This window comes from Aedes albopictus, chromosome 1, assembly GCF_035046485.1.
Source record: "Aedes albopictus strain Foshan chromosome 1, AalbF5, whole genome shotgun sequence".
In the NCBI taxonomy this organism is placed as follows: Eukaryota; Metazoa; Arthropoda; class Insecta; order Diptera; family Culicidae; genus Aedes; species Aedes albopictus.
The window spans coordinates 250130781-250152369 of NC_085136.1; the positions used below are offsets into that span (position 1 = coordinate 250130781).

General features: G+C 43.8%; 1 protein-coding gene across 9 annotated transcripts in view; it reads right to left on the reverse strand.

Moving 5' to 3' along the window:
- LOC109400406 (polypyrimidine tract-binding protein 2) overlaps positions 1-21589 on the reverse strand; it is a 1522650-nt gene that overhangs the window by 38885 nt on the left and 1462176 nt on the right. For all 9 annotated transcript variants that reach the window (XM_062846598.1, XM_062846603.1, XM_062846594.1 and 6 more), the window contains 2 exons: positions 13629-13845; positions 628-705 (listed from right to left, as the gene is read on the reverse strand). In XM_062846598.1, coding sequence (XP_062702582.1) covers positions 628-705; positions 13629-13845 — 295 coding nt within the window. The remainder of the gene's footprint in view (positions 1-627; positions 706-13628; positions 13846-21589) is intronic.

Here is a 21589-nt window from a genome sequence, read left to right on the forward strand (position 1 = left end):
AATTTGAAATTTTTTCAATATTTTTTTCTTGAAACTTGACGTATTTAGTGACTATCACCCATACAACACTTTATTGTAGGAGTAGTCTGTAAAAAAATTTTAGCTCTTTTCAAAAGATAGTCTAGTTATTTTTGAAGAAACTAAGTATGCAAAGTGGCTTATCTAGTCAAGGTCTACACATCCAAAAAGTTTCATTGTAATCTGAGAGGTGCTGCCAACATTTATTCGAGTTGGCAGTGGCACGAAATCCGTCTATGGCTAGTTCTACCGGTGCTGGTCCGGATCACTGAAATGGCCATAACTCCGAAACGTCTTAACAGATCCGGACCATTTTAAATAGCAAACAAAATTTCAGTTCGATTCGTGCTGAGTTTAAAAAATCGACCAATGGGAAGTGCCTTGAAAGTAAGTGACCTTTATTGCACACAGACATACATACAGACATACACACACATACAGACATCTCAATTCGTCGAACTTAGTTGATTGGTTTATGTGATGTGACCCTCGGAGCCTTCTATCGAAAATTTGTTTTTTGAGTGAACATATACATAGCCTTTCAAGTACACTTTGGTGTACAAGAAAAGCAAAACAAGTACAAAAATGCTCTGCACCAACAATACTTACGGGAAAAATTTGAAAGCTTTGACTTCGAAGCCATTTTTGGTGAAGGCTTCTTTAATCTCCTCCTCGGTGACGGTAGCTCTGAAAGTAGTAAGAAGAAGGTAAATCATTAATTATCAGTCAGCGCTAGATTAATACGAGAGTAAATATTGATTCCCCACTCCAGGCAGCAATTTACTGAAGATGGACTCCACCGAGTGAGAACCCTCCTCGAAACAAATCCCGAAACACCGCACTTAATTGAAAGAAACTTTTGTTCTGCTGTCTCTAATACTTTTGAGAGCAGTTTCGCCATCGTCGTCGTCCTCGTCAAAAAAACCGACGACGCGGCATCACCTGGCTTCGTCTAGCTCTAGCGTGTCTAGTCAGCCAGTCGAAAGGACGACGACCACCACAAAAGATGAAAAATCTCATTTATTCTTGCCTTGGTATAGTAGTCAATTCACACGGTCTTCTCTTCCACCACGACCACCGCCTCCTAATGGCGCCCATGAAACGCGCCGGGGAAAAACTTTCGCCACACCACAAGTCCACTTAGTGGGGTCGGTGGTGGCTAAACCGAGAGCCCGTGCAGTAGTGGTGGTGGTCCCTCCAAGCGACGACCACCTGTACTCTTCCTTTAATTACATTATCATAACAATTTCACTTAATGAAAAGCCCCCGTGTCGTCCGTCGTCGTCGCTTCTAGCATCACAGGCAAGCTTCACGCTTTTTCACTTCCACTGCTAATGGGTGTTTTGTATAGAGAGACCGGAAAGCAAGAGCCGACGCACGGACACGGGTGTGTGCGCGTGACAATTCGACACCTGTCCGTGGGGTAGTTCGGTCCGAGAGCTACGATGGGATGATACGCCGTAAAAATCGATTAAAAATGTGCGGGTTTCGCGAAAAGAATTCAATGGCGTCATCATCATCATTAAAAGCGAAGCGATTCACATTTGATGAGCGGGAAATTAATGCAAATGTGCGTTAAATGGGTTTCCATTTTTCAAATGGGCTTTAAATGTGTCCAACATTGCCTGTGTGCGTTTGAGTAAAAGTGACAATTTCACCATTGTTCTACTGGACCAAAAGAAAAACTCGATAACACGTGATCCGTTAACGGTTGATCGGTTTGCGGATCATGTGACAATTCCATACCTTTTATCAGCCCAAAAGCCGTTAATTCAACTTGAACAATCCAATTTTGATTGTGACAATTCGACATCATCTGAGCGAGCGAAAACACGGGGAGCCAAAGTTCCTGTCGAGAATCCTGAGAGAACTCTGTAGATAATCCTGACAGGATTCCACCGAGAATCCTGGAAAGATTTTCCTGAAACCTGAGAGGGTTCTTCCGAGAATCCTAAGAAATTTCTGCGAAGAATTCTGAAAGAATCCTGAGAGAATTTGTCGAGAACTCTAAGAGGGTTCTTCCGAGAATCCTGGGATGATTCTGTTGCAAATCCTGGGAGAATTCTGTCGAAAACCCTAGAGGATTCTGTCGGGAACCCGGAAAGGTTTCTGACCAGAATCCCAAGAGGACCCGCAAATCTTGAGAGGATTATACGAAAAATCCTAAGAGGATTCTCTCAAGATTACTGCGAGGATTCCACCGAGAATCCTGGGAGAATTCTACCAAGAATCCTGAGAACAGGCCACCAAGATTCCTGAGAGGATTCTGCCGTGAATTCTGAGAAGAATCTAACGAGAATCTTGAGATTATTCTGCCGACAATCCTTAGAGAATTATACCGAGAATCCTTTGCGGCTTCTGTCAAGAATTCTGAGAGGATTCCTTCATAAATCTTATGAGGATTCTGTATGGATTTAGTCGAGAATCCTGAGAGAATTCTGTATGACCGGATTCTACCGAGAATCCCGAGAGAATTCTCCCGAAAATTCTGAGAGAATTCTGTCGAGAATCTGTATGAAATCCTGAGAAGATTTCACCGAGAATCCGGAGAAAATTCTACCGAGATTCCGGAGAGGATTCTACTGAGAATCCGGAGAGGATTCCACCGAGAATCCGGAGAGGATTCTACCAAGAATCCGGAGAGGATTCTACCGAGAATCCAGAGAGGATTCTACCGAGAATCCGGAGAGGATTCTACCGAGAATCCGGAGAGGATTCTACCGAGAATCCGGAGAGGATTCTACCGAGAATCCGGAGAGGATTCTACCGAGAATCCGGAGAGGATTCTACCGAGAATCCGGAGAGGATTCTACCGAGAATCCGGAGAGGATTCTACCGAGAATCCGGAGAGGATTCTACCGAGAATCCGGAGAGGATTCTACCGAGAATCCGGAGAGGATTCTACCGAGAATCCGGAGAGGATTCTACCGAGAATCCGGAGAGGATTCTACCGAGAATCCGGAGAGGATTCTACCGAGAATCCGGAGAGGATTCTACCGAGAATCCGGAGAGGATTCTACCGAGAATCCGGAGAGGATTCTACCGAGAATCCGGAGAGGATTCTACCGAGAATCCGGAGAGGATTCTACCGAGAATCCGGAGAGGATTCTACCGAGAATCCAGAGAGGATTCTACCGAGAATACGGAGAGGATTCCGGAGAGGATTCTACCGAGAATCCGGAGAGGATTCTACCGAGAATCTGGAGAGGATTCTACCGAGAATCCGGAGAGGATTCTACCGAGAATCCGGAGAGGATTCTACCGAGAATCCGGAGAGGATTCTACCGAGAATCCGGAGAGGATTCTACCGAGAATCCGGAGAGGATTCTACCGAGAATCCGGAGAGGATTCTACCGAGAATCCGGAGAGGATTCTGCCGAGAATCCGGAGAGGATTCTGCCGAGAATCCGGAGATGATTCTGCCGAGAATTCGGAGAGGATTCTGCCGAGAATCCGGAGAGAATTCTGCCGAGAATCCGGAGAGGATTCTGCCGAGAATACAGAGAGGATTCTGCGGAGAATACAGAGAGGATTCTGACGAGAATCCTGAGAGGATTCTACCGAGAATCCTGAGAGGATTCTACTGAGAATCCTGAAAGGATTCTACTGAGAATCCTGAGAGGATTCTGCCGAGAATCCTGAGAGGATTATGTCGAGAATCCGGAGAGGATAATGTCGAGAATCCGGAGAGGATTATGTCGAGAATCCGGAGAGGATTATGTCGAGAATCCGGAGAGGATTATGTCGAGAATCCAAAGAGGATTCTGCCGAGAATACAGAGAGGATTCTGCCGAAAATCCGGAAAGGATTCTGCCGAGAATCCGGAGAGGATTCTGCCGAGAAACCGAAGAGGGTTCTGCCGAGAATCCGGAGAGGATTCTGCCGAGAATCCGGAGAGGATTCTGCCGAGAATCCGGAGAGGATTCTGCCGAGAATCCGGAGAGGATTCTGCCGAGAATCCGGAGAGGATTCTGCCGAGAATCCGGAGAGGATTCTGCCGAGAATCCGGAGAGGATTCTGCCGAGAATCCGGAGAGGATTCTGCCGAGAATCCGGAGAGGATTCTGCCGAGAATCCGGAGAGGATTCTGCCGAGAATCCGGAGAGGATTCTGCCGAGAATCCGGAGAGGATTCTGCCGAGAATCCGAAGAGGATTCTGCCGAGAATCCGGAGAGGATTCTGCCGAGAATCCGGAGAGGATTCTGCCGAGAATCCGGAGAGGATTCTGCCGAGATCCAGGGAGGATTCTGCCGAGAATCCGGAAACGATTCTGCCGAGAATCCGGAGAGGGTTCTGCCGAGAATCCTGGGAGGATTCTGTCGAGAATCCTGGGACGATTCTACCGAGAATCCGGAGAGGATTCTACCGAGAATCCGGAGAGGATTCTCCCGAGAATCCGGAGAGGATTCTCCCGAGAATCCGGAGAGGATTCTCCCGAGAATCCGGAGAGGATTCTCCCGAGAATCCGGAGAGGATTCTCCCGAGAATCCGGAGAGGATTCTCCCGAGAATCCGGAGAGGATTCTCCCGAGAATCCGGAGAGGATTCTCCCGAGAATCCGGAGAGGATTCTCCCGAGAATCCGGAGAGGATTCTCCCGAGAATCCGGAGAGGATTCTCCCGAGAATCCGGAGAGGATTCTCCCGAGAATCCGGAGAGGATTCTCCCGAGAATCCGGAGAGGATTCTCCCGAGAATCCGGAGAGGATTCTCCCGAGAATCCGGAGAGGATTCTCCCGAGAATCCGGAGAGGATTCTCCCGAGAATCCGGAGAGGATTCTCCCGAGAATCCGGAGAGGATTCTCCCGAGAATCCGGAGAGGATTCTCCCGAGAATCCGGAGAGGATTCTCCCGAGAATCCGAAGAGGATTCTCCCGAGAATCCGGAGAGGATTCTCCCGAGAATCCGGAGAGGATTCTCCCGAGAATCCGGAGAGGATTCTCCCGAGAATCCGGAGAGGATTCTCCCGAGAATCCGGAGAGGATTCTCCCGAGAATCCGGAGAGGATTCTCCCGAGAATCCGGAGAGGATTCTCCCGAGAATCCGGAGAGGATTCTCCCGAGAATCCGGAGAGGATTCTCCCGAGAATCCGGAGAGGATTCTCCCGAGAATCCGGAGAGGATTCTCCCGAGAATCCGGAGAGGATTCTCCCGAGAATCCGGAGAGGATTCTCCCGAGAATCCGGAGAGGATTTTCCCGAGAATCCGGAGAGGATTCTCCCGAGAATCCGGAGAGGATTCTCCCGAGAATCCGGAGAGGATTCTCCCGAGAATCCGGAGAGGATTCTCCCGAAAATCCGGAGAGGATTCTCCCGAGAATCCGGAGAGGATTCTCCCGAGAATCCGGAGAGGATTCTCCCGAGAATCCGGAGAGGATTCTCCCGAGAATCCGGAGAGGATTCTCCCGAGAATCCGGAGAGGATTCTCCCGAGAATCCGGAGAGGATTCTCCCGAGAATCCGGAGAGGATTCTCCCGAGAATCCGGAGAGGATTCTCCCGCCCCTGTCTAATCCTACAAAAATTAATCTAAGAATCCGGAGAGGATTCTGCCAAGATTCCGGAGAGGATTCTACCGAGAATCCAGAGAGGATTCTACCGAGAATCCAGAGAGGATTCTCCCGAGAATCCAGAGAGGATTCTCCCGAGAATCGTGAGAGGATTCTCCCGAGAATCGTGAGAGGATTCTGCCGAGAATCCGGAGAGGATTCTGCCGAGAATCCGGAGAGGATTCTGCCGAGAATCCGGAGAGGATTCTGCCGAGAATCCGGAGAGGATTCTGCCGAGAATCCGGAGAGGATTCTGCCGAGAATCCGGAGAGGATTCTGCCGAGAATCCGGAGAGGATTCTGCCGAGAATCCGGAGAGGATTCTGCCGAGAATCCGGAGAGGATTCTCCCGCGAATCCGGAGAGGATTCTCCCAAGAATCCGAAGAGGATTCTCCCGAGAATCCTGAGAGGATTCCTTGGAGAATCCTGAGAGGATTCCTCCGAGAATCCTGAGAGGATTATGTCGAGAATCCTGAGAGGATTCCTTCGAGAATCCTGAGAGGATTCCTTCGAGAATCCTGAGAGGATTCCTTCGAGAATCCTGAGAGGATTCCTTCGAAAATCCTGAGAGGATTCCTTCGAGAATCCTGAGAGGATTCCTTCGAGAATCCTGAGAGGATTCCTTCGAGAATCCTGAGAGGATTCCTTCGAGAATCCTGAGAGGATTCCTTCGAGAATCCTGAGAGGATTCCTTCGAGAATCCTGAGAGGATTCCTTCGAGAATCCTGAGAGGATTCCTTCGAGAATCCTGAGAGGATTCCTTCGAGAATCCTGAGAGGATTCCTTCGAGAATCCTGAGAGGATTCCTTCGAGAATCCTGAGAGGATTCCTTCTAGAATCCTGAGAGGATTCCTCCGAGAATCCTGAGAGGATTCCTCCGAGAATCCTGAGAGGATTCCTCCGAGAATCCTGAGAGGATTTCTCCGAGAATCCTGAGAGGATTCCTCCTAGAATCCTGAGAAGATTCCTCCGAGAATCCTGAGAGGATTCCTCCTAGAATCCTGAGAAGATTCCTCCGAGAATCCTGAGAGGATTCCTCCGAGAATCCTGAGAGGATTCCTCCGAGAATCCTGAGAGGATTCCTTCGAGAATCCTGAGAGGATTCCTTCGAGAATCCTGAGAGGATTCCTTCGAGAATCCTGAGAGGATTCCTTCGAGAATCCTGAGAGGATTCCTTCGAGAATCCTGAGAGGATTCCTTCGAGAATCCTGAGAGGATTCCTTCGAGAATCCTGAGAGGATTCCTTCGAGAATCCTGAGAGGATTCCTTCGAGAATCCTGAGAGGATTCCTTCGAGAATCCTGAGAGGATTCCTTCGAGAATCCTGAGAGGATTCCTTCGAGAATCCTGAGAGGATTCCTTCGAGAATCCTGAGAGGATTCCTTCGAGAATCCTGAGAGGATTCCTTCGAGAATCCTGAGAGGATTCCTTCGAGAATCCTGAGAGGATTCCTTCGAGAATCCTGAGAGGATTCCTTCGAGAATCCTGAGAGGATTCCTTCGAGAATCCTGAGAGGATTCCTTCGAGAATCCTGAGAGGATTCCTTCGAGAATCCTGAGAGGATTCCTTCTAGAATCCTGAGAGGATTCCTCCGAGAATCCTGAGAGGATTCCTCCGAGAATCCTGAGAGGATTCCTCCGAGAATCCTGAGAGGATTTCTCCGAGAATCCTGAGAGGATTTCTCCGAGAATCCTGAGAGGATTCCTCCTAGAATCCTGAGAAGATTCCTCCGAGAATCCTGAGAGGATTCCTCCTAGAATCCTGAGAAGATTCCTCCGAGAATCCTGAGAGGATTCCTTCGAGAATCCTGAGAGGATTCCTTCGAGAATCCTGAGAGGATTCCTTCGAGAATCCTGAGAGGATTCCTTCGAGAATCCTGAGAGGATTCCTTCGAGAATCCTGAGAGGATTCCTTCGAGAATCCTGAGAGGATTCCTTCGAGAATCCTGAGAGGATTCCTTCTAGAATCCTGAGAGGATTCCTCCGAGAATCCTGAGAGGATTCCTCCGAGAATCCTGAGAGGATTCCTCCGAGAATCCTGAGAGGATTTCTCCGAGAATCCTGAGAGGATTCCTCCTAGAATCCTGAGAAGATTCCTCCGAGAATCCTGAGAGGATTCCTCCTAGAATCCTGAGAAGATTCCTCCGAGAATCCTGAGAGGATTCCTCCGAGAATCCTGAGAGGATTCCTCCGAGAATCCTGAGAGGATTCCTCCGAGAATCCTGAGAGGATTCCTCCGAGAATCCTGAGAGGATTCCTCCGAGAATCCTGAGAGGATTCCTCCGAGAATCCTGAGAGGATTCCTCCGAGAATCCTGAGAGGATTCCTCCGAGAATCCTGAGAGGATTCCTCCGAGAATCCTGAGAGGATTCCTCCGAGAATCCTGAGAGGATTCCTCCGAGAATCCTGAGAGGATTCCTCCGAGAATCCTGAGAGGATTCCTCCGAGAATCCTGAGAGGATTCCTCCGAGAATCCTGAGAGGATTCCTCCGAGAATCCTGAGAGGATTCCTCCGAGAATCCTGAGAGGATTCCTCCGAGAATCCTGAGAGGATTCCTCCGAGAATCCTGAGAGGATTCCTCCGAGAATCCTGAGAGGATTCCTTCGAGAATCCTGAGAGGATTCCTCCGAGAATCCTGAGAGGATTCCTCCGAGAATCCTGAGAGGATTCCTCCGAGAATCCTGAGAGGATTCCTTCGAGAATCCTGAGAGGATTCCTTCGAGAATCCTGAGAGGATTCCTTCGAGAATCCTGAGAGGATTCCTTCGAGAATCCTGAGAGGATTCCTTCGAGAATCCTGAGAGGTTTCCTTCGAGAATCCTGAGAGGATTCCTTCGAGAATCCTGAGAGGATTCCTTCGAGAATCCTGAGAGGATTCCTTCGAGAATCCTGAGAGGATTCCTTCGAGAATCCTGAGAGGATTCCTTCGAGAATCCTGAGAGGATTCCTTCGAGAATCCTGAGAGGATTCCTTCGAGAATCCTGAGAGGATTCCTTCGAGAATCCTGAGAGGTTTCCTTCGAGAATCCTGAGAGGATTCCTTCGAGAATCCTGAGAGGATTCCTCCGAGAATCCTGAGAGGATTCCTCCGAGAATCCTGAGAGGATTCCTCCGAGAATCCTGAGAGGATTCCTTCGAGAATCCTGAGAGGATTCCTTCGAGAATCCTGAGAGGATTCCTTCGAGAATCCTGAGAGTATTCCTTCGAGAATCCTGAGAGGATTCCTTCGAGAATCCTGAGAGGATTCCTTCGAGAGTCCTGAGAGGATTCCTTCGAGAATCCTGAGAGGATTCCTTCGAAAATCCTGAGAGGATTCCTTCGAGAATCCTGGGAGGACTCCTCCGAGAATCCTGGGAGGATTCCTCCGAGAATCCTGGGAGGATTCCTCCGAGAATCCTGGGAGGATTCCTCCGAGATTCCTGGGAGGATTCTCCCGAGAATCCGGAGAGGTATTTGTATTGTATTTGTATTTTACTTGTATTGTACTTGTATTGTATTTGTATTGTATTTGTATTGTATTTGTATTGTATTTGTATTGTACTTGTATTGTATTTGTATTGTATTTGTATTGTACTTGTATTGTATTTGTATTGTATTTGTATTGTACTTGTATTGTATTTGTATTGTACTTGTATTGTATTTGTATTGTACTTGTATTGTATTTGTATTGTACTTGTATTGTATTTGTATTGTATTTGTATTGTATTTGTATTGTATTTATATTGTACTTGTAGTTATTTGTATTGTATTTGTATTGTATTTGTATTGTATTTGTATTGTATTTGTATTGTATTTGTATTGTATTTGTATTGTATTTGTATTGTATTTGTATTGTATTTGTATTGTATTTGTATTGTATTTGTATTGTATTTGTATTGTATTTGTATTGTATTTGTATTGTATTTGTATTGTATTTGTATTGTATTTGTATTGTATTTGTATTGTATTTGTATTGTATTTGTATTGTATTTGTATTGTATTTGTATTGTATTTGTATTGTATTTGTATTGTATTTGTATTGTATTTGTATTGTATTTGTATTGTATTTGTATTGTATTTGTATTGTATTTGTATTGTATTTGTATTGTATTTGTATTGTATTTGTATTGTATTTGTATTGTATTTGTATTGTATTTGTATTGTATTTGTATTGTATTTGTATTGTATTTGTATTGTATTTGTATTGTATTTGTATTGTATTTGTATTGTATTTGTATTGTATTTGTATTGTATTTGTATTGTATTTGTATTGTATTTGTATTGTATTTGTATTGTATTTGTATTGTATTTGTATTGTATTTGTATTGTATTTGTATTGTATTTGTATTGTATTTGTATTGTATTTGTATTGTATTTGTATTGTATTTGTATTGTATTTGTATTGTATTTGTATTGTATTTGTATTGTATTTGTATTGTATTTGTATTGTATTTGTATTGTATTTGTATTGTATTTGTATTGTATTTGTATTGTATTTGTATTGTATTTGTATTGTATTTGTATTGTATTTGTATTGTATTTGTATTGTATTTGTATTGTATTTGTATTGTATTTGTATTGTATTTGTATTGTATTTGTATTGTATTTGTATTGTATTTGTATTGTATTTGTATTGTATTTGTATTGTATTTGTATTGTATTTGTATTGTATTTGTATTGTATTTGTATTGTATTTGTATTGTATTTGTATTGTATTTGTATTGTATTTGTATTGTATTTGTATTGTATTTGTATTGTATTTGTATTGTATTTGTATTGTATTTGTATTGTATTTGTATTGTATTTGTATTGTATTTGTATTGTATTTGTATTGTATTTGTATTGTATTTGTATTGTATTTGTATTGTATTTGTATTGTATTTGTATTGTATTTGTATTGTATTTGTATTGTATTTGTATTGTATTTGTATTGTATTTGTATTGTATTTGTATTGTATTTGTATTGTATTTGTATTGTATTTGTATTGTATTTGTATTGTATTTGTATTGTATTTGTATTGTATTTGTATTGTATTTGTATTGTATTTGTATTGTATTTGTATTGTATTTGTATTGTATTTGTATTGTATTTGTATTGTATTTGTATTGTATTTGTATTGTATTTGTATTGTATTTGTATTGTATTTGTATTGTATTTGTATTGTATTTGTATTGTATTTGTATTGTATTTGTATTGTATTTGTATTGTATTTGTATTGTATTTGTATTGTATTTGTATTGTATTTGTATTGTATTTGTATTGTATTTGTATTGTATTTGTATTGTATTTGTATTGTATTTGTATTGTATTTGTATTGTATTTGTATTGTATTTGTATTGTATTTGTATTGTATTTGTATTGTATTTGTATTGTATTTGTATTGTATTTGTATTGTATTTGTATTGTATTTGTATTGTATTTGTATTGTATTTGTATTGTATTTGTATTGTATTTGTATTGTATTTGTATTGTATTTGTATTGTATTTGTATTGTATTTGTATTGTATTTGTATTGTATTTGTATTGTATTTGTATTGTATTTGTATTGTATTTGTATTGTATTTGTATTGTATTTGTATTGTATTTGTATTGTATTTGTATTGTATTTGTATTGTATTTGTATTGTATTTGTATTGTATTTGTATTGTATTTGTATTGTATTTGTATTGTATTTGTATTGTATTTGTATTGTATTTGTATTGTATTTGTATTGTATTTGTATTGTATTTGTATTGTATTTGTATTGTATTTGTATTGTATTTGTATTGTATTTGTATTGTATTTGTATTGTATTTGTATTGTATTTGTATTGTATTTGTATTGTATTTGTATTGTATTTGTATTGTATTTGTATTGTATTTGTATTGTATTTGTATTGTATTTGTATTGTATTTGTATTGTATTTGTATTGTATTTGTATTGTATTTGTATTGTATTTGTATTGTATTTGTATTGTATTTGTATTGTATTTGTATTGTATTTGTATTGTATTTGTATTGTATTTGTATTGTATTTGTATTGTATTTGTATTGTATTTGTATTGTATTTGTATTGTACCGCAAAAATTTCGCAATTTGAGGCGAGATTTGAGACGAATACGACACAGTAATCATCATTAAACGAAGCGATCCATTTAATGACCAGGAAATTAATGCTAATTCCGGTTTTGATGCATCTTTGGATTATTTTTTCAAATGTGTTCCACATTCCCGACCGTTCGTTTGAAATGATAATTTCATTATTACTCAACCTGTGTGCCTCGGTTCGACTCGACTGGCTGGCTGTGTATATCTTTTGTTTGGCATCAAAACCCGCCAGGAGTTTCTCTCATTTGAATTTGCATCCCGTGGCTTGACTATATAAATATATTTCCCAGTCCTTCCCCATCCCCATTGCATTCCATTTCCTCGCTTTTCCGTACAGAAAAAAAACGAACTGCATCCATCAGCTCCGAGTCAGACATAGCAGCGCCATTACCGGCGGACCATGGGCTCCATCTCGCGGCGGAATGTGCAATGAATAGTTTTCACGCGCGGCGATGTGAATAGAGCGCGGAGCATCAGGCATTCGTTTACGCGCGCCGCTGTGTGCTGACAGACAAGCTGGCTGACAAGTGCGATGTATTTTTCACAGTTAATTAGAAGGGTTTGGTGGAGGGACGAACGGAATGGGACGAGACGAAACAGGATCGGGAAAAACATTTTTCCGGGAGGGAAAAATATTTTCTTCAATTAATTTGAATTGGACAATTGGTGTCGGTTCAATTTAATCTGGGGATGGCTTGAAATGGCTGTTTGCGTGGTAAACTTGGATGTGGAATGGCTGGTTTAAGTTCGGTGAATGATTCTACACCTGCTGCGAGGCGACTGAAGTTCGATTCGATTTCTATTCGATTTCGATTCGATTTCGATTCGATTTCGATTCGATTTCGATTCGATTTCGATTCGATTTCGATTCGATTTCGATTCGATTTCGATTCGATTTCGATTCGATTTCGATTCGATTCGCTTTCGATTCGATTTCGATTTCGATTTGATTTCGATTCTACTCGTTTTCTACTTATCAATCTCCAGGCCAGTTCAGCATCTCGGAATCTACCTAGATTAATGAGTTTTGAAGTTCTTAAATAGATGTCGAATTGTTCACCCGAACGCATGATATTTCATGGAATTGCATTCTATCATACGTTTGTGCTCTTGAATTAAGATTTTACGGCCGCATTGTCCAGTATAAACGTAACCATGAGGATTCATAACTGTATGAATAGATGTCGAATTGTTACCCACAAATTTAAATACTACATTTAAATCGATCGGGATTAAACCGTCCCAATTTATCTCTTTTGGTTTCCAGACTCCACTCCCATCGACACTGTTAAAAGCTCCAATAAAACGCCACAGATTACAGCTTCACTTGAACCCACTGACCAGAGGCACTAAATCCACTTATTTAATTACAATTATCTTTTATTAGTGTCAACATACGAGAACGGAGGAGGACCCGGACACGGTCCCGGAGTCTGCTGGATGGCCGCCCGACCCGATCCCGACCAAACTATTAATTTTTACAACCCGGTTCTAACCCCTCGGCTTAGTCCACTATATTCAAGCATACACCAAGTGGAGCACGAAGGACAAACAAAAGGATTAAAAACCTGCGACTTTTCACATTGCTCCGTTCCAGGAGGTCGGGTCGTACGACATAAGCCCGACGGTGTCCTTTTCAAGCCCGGCTGTGACCGCAGCGACACTAGAGAAGCAAGTACCGGTGGTCAATTGGTTCCATGAAGAGCGGGAGCCGGGAGGACTGCTGTGCTGATGGTAGATAATTAAAAGTTTCCCTCTTTTTGCAGAGCGGATCCCCAACTGGCGTTGGGGATGGCGCGTGTACCCTTTTTTCCCAGTTACGTTCTCTACAGAATTGGGAGGTTTTAGTGGAAGGTAGGGAAGACAGGCGGATGAGGATTGTATGCCAACTTGCTTAACCGAGGGTGGAACCGAGAGCCGGACCCCTTAAATTAAAAGTAAACATTCGAACGGTGTGGAATCCTGCTGTCTGTGACTGAAAAGGTAATAGCAAGAGCGGTACTTACGGAATGTTGCTTAAATGCAGTGTGGCAGACGGTGGATAGATGTTCTGGTAGTTTTTGCTGCCCGGCTTCTTGAACCGATGAAGCGGGTTCTGTGCGTAGTCCCGGGTCAGACCGGCGTCCGGTTGGCCCTCCTTGGGCAGCTGCACCGCCTGATGCTTGCTGGCCATTACGCGGATCGTCTTGTTCCAGATGCGGAGCTTGTCCAAATGGGTCATAGCTGTTTTGGAGGGGGAAAACAAGAAAATTAGTTAAATAACATTGTCTTTCATGAATCTTCAAAGTTTTCATGATATGATTGTTAATGGGAACCAATTCCACACCTACAAAATAAAATAAAAAACAATTATATGCACAATACTTCATGTCGATAGGCAATAAATCCCAGTATCGTTTTGTCGTGGTATTTGGCAATCACTGTACGAATAGTGACCAATTCTACACCTAAAAACTCAAAATCAATTGGCAACAAATTTCTGTGAATAATCCAAGGAATAATCGTCTGCCAACTTGCAACTAATTAAAAAATTTCTACAAGCTTATTTCAGTTGAACATGGTAACCAATTCCACACCTACAGACGTTTTAAACGAAGATGAACATTTCTACACCTGCAGGTACCACAAATAACTGGCGACACATTTTATTGGGAAGAATCCCAGGGGGTATCCGGAAAGGATTCCCCGTAAGAATCCAGAGAGGATTCCCAGGAGGAATCGAGAGATAAGGATTTCCAAGAGGGGTCCGGAAAAAATTCCCAGAGGAATCTGGAGAAAATTCTGCGAGAAATCCGAAAAGGATTCCCCGACTATCCGGAGAGAATTTCCAGAGAAATCCGGAGAGGATTCCCAGAGAAATCCGGAGAGGATTCCCAGGAGGAATCCGGAGAGGATTCGCAGAGGAATGGTTGACAACGGGCACCAATTCCACACCTTTAAAATTAAACAAAAAACAGCCAGATGAACTTCTCAATGTCGATTGGCAAAAAATCCAGTATCATTTTGTCGTGGTATTTGGCAGTCACTATACGAATAGTGACCAATTCTACACCTCAAAATCAAAACCAATTTGTCAACAATATTCTGTGAATAATCGTCTGTCAACTTGAAGATAATTCAAATTTATTTCCACAAGCTACATTTCAGTGAAACACGGTAACCAATTCTACACCTACAACTATATAAATTGTCGGTTCCGACGAACCACAGTTGCAATCTATTGCAACCCACTTTGAAAGTTTGGCAGACTTTTATGAACGAAAATAGTTGAACAACTTCACACCTATAGATGAATTCTGAGAGGATACCCATAGGCATCTGGAGAGAATACCCGAAGAAATCCGAAGAGGATTTCCAGCAGAATCCCAACACCATTCCCAGAGGATTCCCAGGAGGAATCCAGAGAGGATTCCCAGGAGGAATCCCGAGAGGATTCCCAGGAGGAATCCGGAGAGGATTCCCAGGAGGAATCCGGAGAGGATTCCCAGGAGGAATCCGGAGAGGATTCCCAGGAGGAATCCGGAGAGAATTCCCAGGAGGAATCCGGAGAGGATTCCCAGGAGGAATCCGGACAGGATTCCCAGGAGGAATCCGGACAGGATTCCCAGGAGGAATCCGGACAGGATTCCCAGGAGGAATCCGGAGAGGATTCCCAGGAGGAATCCAGACAAGATTCCCAGAGGAATCCGAAGAGGATTCCCAGGAGGAATCCGGAGAGGATTCCCAGGAGGAATCCGGAGAGGATTCCCAGGAGGAATCCGGAGAGGATTCCCAGGAGGAATCCGGAGAGGATTCCCAGGAGGAATCCGGAGAGGATTCCCAGGAGGAATCCGGAGAGGATTCCCAGGAGGAATCCGGAGAGGATTCCCAGGAGGAATCCGGAGAGGATTCCCAGGAGGAATCCGGAGAGGATTCCCAGAGGAATCCGGGCAGGATTCCCAGAGGAATCCGGGCAGGATTCCCAGAGGAATCCATGCAGGATTCCTAGAGGAATTCGGGCTGGATTCCCAGAGGAATCCGGGGAGGATTCCCAGAGGAATCCAAGGAGGATTCCCAGAGGAATCCAAGGAGGATTCCCAGAGGAATCCAAGGAGGATTCCCAGAGGAATCCAAAGAGGATTCCCAGAGGAACCCAAGGAGGATTCCCAGAGGAATCCAAGGAGGATTCCCAGGAGGAATCCGGAGAGGATTCCCAGGAGGAATATGGAGAGTATTCCCAGGAGGAATCCAGAGATGATTCCCAGGAGGAATCCGGAGAGAGTTCCCAGAGGAATTCGGACAAGATTCCCAGGAGGAATCCGGAGAGGATTCCCAGGAGGAATCCAGAGAGGATTCCCAGGAGGAATCCGAAGAGAGTTCCCAGAGGAATTCGGAGAAGATTCCCAGGAGGAATCCGGAGAGGATTCCCAGGAGGCATCCGGAGAGAATTCCCAGGAGCCATCCGGAGAGGATTCCCAGGAGGAATCCAGAGAGGATTCCCAGGAGCCATCCGGAGAGGATTCCCAGAGGAATCCGGGCAGGATTCCCAGAGGAATCCATGCAGGATTCCTAGAGGAATTCGGACTGGATTCCCAGAGGAATCCGGGCAGGATTCCCAGAGGAATCCGGGCAGGATTCCCAGAGGAATCCGGGGAGGATTCCCAGAGGAATCCAAGGAGGATTCCCAGAGGAATCCAAGGAGGATTCCCAGAGGAATCCAAGGAGGATTTCCGGAGACAATTTCCAGGAGGAATCCGGAGAAGATTTCCAGAGAAATCCAGAGAGAATTCCCAGAGGAATCCAGTGAGGAATCTGGGGAGGATTCTCAGAGGAATCCGGGGAGGATACTCAGAGGAATCCGGGAGGATTCCCTGAGGAATCCGTGAAGATTCTTAGAGGAATCCGAGAGGATTCTCAGAGGAATACGGAAGGATTTCCAGGAGAGATCCGGAGAAGATTCCCAGAGGAATCCGGAGAGGAATCCGGAAAGAATTTCCAGAGGAATCCGGAGAGGATTCGCAGAGGAATCCGGGGAGGATTCCCAGAGGAATCCAAGAACGATTCCCAGAGGAATCCAAGGAGGATTTCCAAAGGAATCCGGAGACAATTCCCAGGAGGAATCCGGAGAGAATTTCCACGAGGAATCCGGAGAGGATTCCCAGGAGGAATCCGGAGAGGATTCCCAGGTGGAATCCGGAGATGTTTCCCAGGTGGAATCCGGAGAGGATTCCCAGGAGGAATCCGGAGAGGATTCCCAGGAGGAATCCGGAAAGAGTTCCCAGAGGAATTCGGAGTAGATTCCCAGGAGGAACCCGAAGAGGATTCCCAGGAGCCATCCAGAGAGGATTCCCAGGAGAAATCCAGAGAGGATTCCCAGGAGCCATCCGGAGAGGATTCCCAGGAGGAATTCGGGCTGGATTCCCAGAGGAATCCGGACAGGATACCCAGAGGAATCCAAGGAGGATTCCCAGAGGAATCCGGGGAGGATTCCCAGAGGAATCCGGGCAGGATTCCCAAAGGAATCCGGGGAGGATTCCCAGAGGAATCCAAGAAGGATTCCCAGAGGAATCCAAGAAGGATTCCCAGAGGAATCCAGGAAGAATTTCCAGAGGAATCCAAGGAGGATTTCCAAAGGAATCCGGAGAGAATTCCCAGGAGGAATCCGAAGAGAATTCCCACGAGGAATCCGGAGAGAATTCCCAGGAGGAATCCGGAGAGGATTCCCAGGTGGAATCCGGAGATGTTTCCCAGGTGGAATCCGGAGAGGATTCCCAGGAGGAATCCGGAGAGGATTCCCAGGAGGAATCCGGAGAGAGTTCCCAGAGGAATTCGGAGTAGATTCCCAGGAGGAACCCGAAGAGGATTCCCAGGAGGCATCCGGAGAGGATTCCCAGAGAAATCTGGAGAGGAATCTGGAGAGGATTCCCAGAGGATTCCCAGGAGGAATCTGGATACGATTCCCAGGGGAATCTGGAGAAGATTTCCAAGAGGAATCTAATAAAATTTCCCAAGAGGAATCTAAAGAAGATTGGAATTCGGAAAGGATTCCCAGTGGAATCCGGATTGGATTCCCAGATGAATCCGGAGAAGATATTCGGAGGTGGTTTTCAGATGAATTCGAGGAGGATTCCCAGAGCAATCCGGAGAGGATTCCCAGAGCAATCCGGAGAGGATTCCCAGAGGAATCCGGAGAGGATTTCAAGAGGAATTCGGGGAGGATTCCCAGAGGAATCCGGAAAGGATTCCAGACGAATCGAAAGAGAATTCCCAGAGAAATCCGGAGAGGATCCCAGAGGAATCCGGAAAAGATTCCCAGACGAATCGGGAGAGAATTCCCAGAGAAATCCGGAGAGGATTCCCAGAGGAATCCGGAGAGGATTCCCACAGAAATTCATAAAATTCCCAAAGGATTCCAAGAGGATTCCCAGGGAAACTCAGTAAGGATTCCCAGCGAAATTCTGTGGGGATTTCCTGAAAAATTCTGTAAGGATTCTTCTGGGACTTTGTGAGGATTCCTAGTGGAATTCTGTCAGGATCCTAACAATGACATTTGGTGAACTACTCATTACGCACATGCTTATTTAACCCTATGGGCCGATGAAACCGAGCATAACAAACGTGTTCAGGGCCAGCGCGGTCACACAGCGAAACAATTTGGCCCCAAAGGGAAAACTCGAATGCATTTCGACAGGTGTTTTAGTCAGGCATGCATGTACGGTAACCAACTCTACACCTATTTAACAACATGGTCGTTGATCAAATCTCTGTTAACGTGTAGGTAATGGAAATTTCAGGGGGATGACAAAGGGCCAAAATAAGCATCCCAGCATTCGATTTAACATGGCGTCCAATGTTTTTGTTTTTATTTTACAATTCATGACGTTTCTACGTATAATATTGTATAAAGTGACAAACAAAAAGAAAAATATCAAAATCAACAATTTCGCTTAAAATGTGTTATTTCCGCAATAAGCACTAGCAACACACAAGCTACATATCCGAAAATCAGGAGCAAGTTAGGGTAAACCGACAAGAAAGTGGAAACCAAAACACGAGATACCAAAAACAATGCTGGTAAGACCGGCAATGTACCGAGTTTGACAGCGATGTCACCCTTCTTGGAAATGGGCCTTTTCATTTGACGTCTAAAATCAGCTGATTTTGGGAGCCTATGACAGTTCTCCTATGAAAATGACAGTTCAGCGTTTGCGCATTTCTGGAGCAACATTTGAAAAGGGCATACAAGCATTGGTAAACAATGCTTTAACACGTCGCTCCTGAGCCCCCCTCAGCTTATTCACAAAAACTAAGACCGTTATCAGCAAGAATGGGAACACTCACTTGCACAGAGTTACACTCACTTGCTGTTTTCTCGGCTCAGAAGCGTGCAATAAAGAAACGATGTATGAACGACTTTTGCCTTGTGGTTTTGTCTAAAAGTTTGCCGAATAGAGTAAGGGTCGCACACGCATACCGAAGTCGTGAGGGAGTTGCGAAGACAACTCTCCACGAGGTGAATGTAAATTACATTCACCTTGTGGAGAGTCGCTTTCACAGTTCTGTCACGACTTTGGCATGCGTGTGCGACCCTTACTCTTTTCGGCAAACTTTTAGACAAAACCACAAGGCAAAAGTCGTTCATACATCGTTTCTTGATTGCACGCTTCTGAGCTGAGAAAATATCAAGTGAGTGTAACTCTTTGAAAGTGAGTGTTACCATCCCTGGTTATCAGATAGAGCAAACATCGATCTTTCGGATAACGGTGTTCATTTGCGTGGGCGGGCTGCTGTTATGCCCTACGGAGCGTTTTAGAAAAAAGACACAAAACCTCTTGGGCCCTTTTCAAATGTTGTTCCAGATTTGTTCGGCAGTTGTAAACAGTGGCATGCACGGACTTGTCAACTGAAAAGGCCTATTCAGACTTTATTTCGATAAAACATGGTAAACAATTCCACAACTGCAGTTAAATCCAAAATACAGTAACCAACTCTACACCTATTTAAGAACATGGTCTATTTATCCGCTATGATACCAAAATTATCTCGACATTAGCTCTAAAAATTTCTGGTTGCTGAATACCCTCATGATTCTTCTCTTTTCAGGATTATCTCAGAGTATGCTCGGGATTGTCAGCAGAATTATCCTCCGCTTCTTCTTCAAATTATCAAAAGGATTCTCCTTAGAATACTTCCAGGATTCTTCCTAGAATTTCTTGGTTTTTTCGCTATTATCTCGCAGAATTTTTCTCAGAATCATCGCAGGATTCATCTAAAAACCCTCTTAGAATTCCCGTCAAAGTCCTCTCGGCATGATTGACAGATTCTTCGTCGGAACTTCTCACAAATATTATTAGAATCACCGCAGTCAAATTGTTCTGGAAATACTTGTCAGAACTTTCTTGGGATTCTTTTCAATTTTTTTTTTTGGGAATCTCACGGGATTCTCTTCTGAATTATCTCTTTTTCTCAAAATGCTTCCAAGTATTTTTCTCAATTTTTCGGAACCTTCTAAAAGTTATTACCCGGGATTTTGTTTTCGAAATGTTTCTCAATATTCTCCTGGAATTCTTCCGAAATTCCTTTTTGCATTCTCCTGAAATCCTTCTCAAAAACATCCCTTGGTTTTTCTCAGAACACTTCTATTTTTCCCAAATGCTGTTTAACGTTCATTTCTTCAGCATTAATACTCAAACAGGTGTGGAATTGCTCACAAAAGCAAACAAACGAAAGCCCAGCTTTCCCAATAAACTCTTCATTGTTTTCTTTTCGGGTACCAAAAGCGTCGAACGGTATCAATTCCGACTACTGCTTTTTAATAGGTGTGGAATTGACAACACAGTAAACTCGATTCATCAAGATCTCTGCTAGATCTTCGTTTGGCCCCTGGCGAGATGTGAATGGCTTGAATCGATGAAATCGAAAAGACTACTTTTGATTTTTGGGCTTGATCAGGTATGGAGTTGTCAGCATCTAACATTTAACACTTTGCACTTGAACAACTCAGAAAGGTGTGGAATTGTCAACGAAATCGGTGAACAGATAAAAAGTCTTAGCAATAACCATTTGTATAGTTTATCCTTTTGTCAAATCTGAACCATCGAGTACCATCAGTAGTGGAAGGCTCACGCCATTGACTCCAGTCCAAACTCACAAACATCCACTCAAAGGCCGCAATTCAACTTCTGTTCTCAGTGCCCAGAGGAACCAAAAAAAAACCTTAATATTCATGAAATATTCCTCAGCGCATTCAACCCGCACTCTTTGAGTAGTTATCCTCAGAAAAATCCAAGCATACCTACTACCGTTCTTCTTTTTTTTCGCCGACTGCACCTCAATTCACCGGAATAAGCCGTTGTAAGATTTTCGGCAGAAAAATAGGAACACCGCAGCTTATCAAATGGGGCGCCCATTGTGTGGGAAAGTTCCCATTCGCGGGCACAAAGCGTGCATCGCGCGCAGCACGGAAATGCAAACCCGCACCCATTTCGTCTCGGGTCCTGGTCTACATGTAACCATTTATTCCGGTTGAAAGAAAACTGAATTTTTGGTGCTCTCTACCGCTCCACATCGCCTTACTCCGCGTCCATACAACGCACACGAATCACGAATGGATGGAGATGAAATTGAGCCTCCTTTTTTTGGTGGCGGCGGTGGCGGTATGTGTGTAGTACGTACAACTAGGAGGTTGGGAGAAACCACTAGATTTTTTTTTCTTCGCTGAAAAAGTAAAACAAACACAGCGAAAAAAGCTCCGCTCTCCTGCCTTTTGGGGCTTGTTATTTCATTTTGTGTACACACAATAAATCCTGTCATAAATAAGTAATCAGCTCTAGGTTGTGAATGGAGTCAGAGCCACAGAGCACGGAGGGAAATGTGAGTTCAGAAATCTGGGAGGGGTGAACAATGCTGCATCTATTTTGTATGCATTTTGAAACCGGCTTAGCGAGACACGTTCGGACTAATTTGAAGAGTTTTGACTCATTACGAT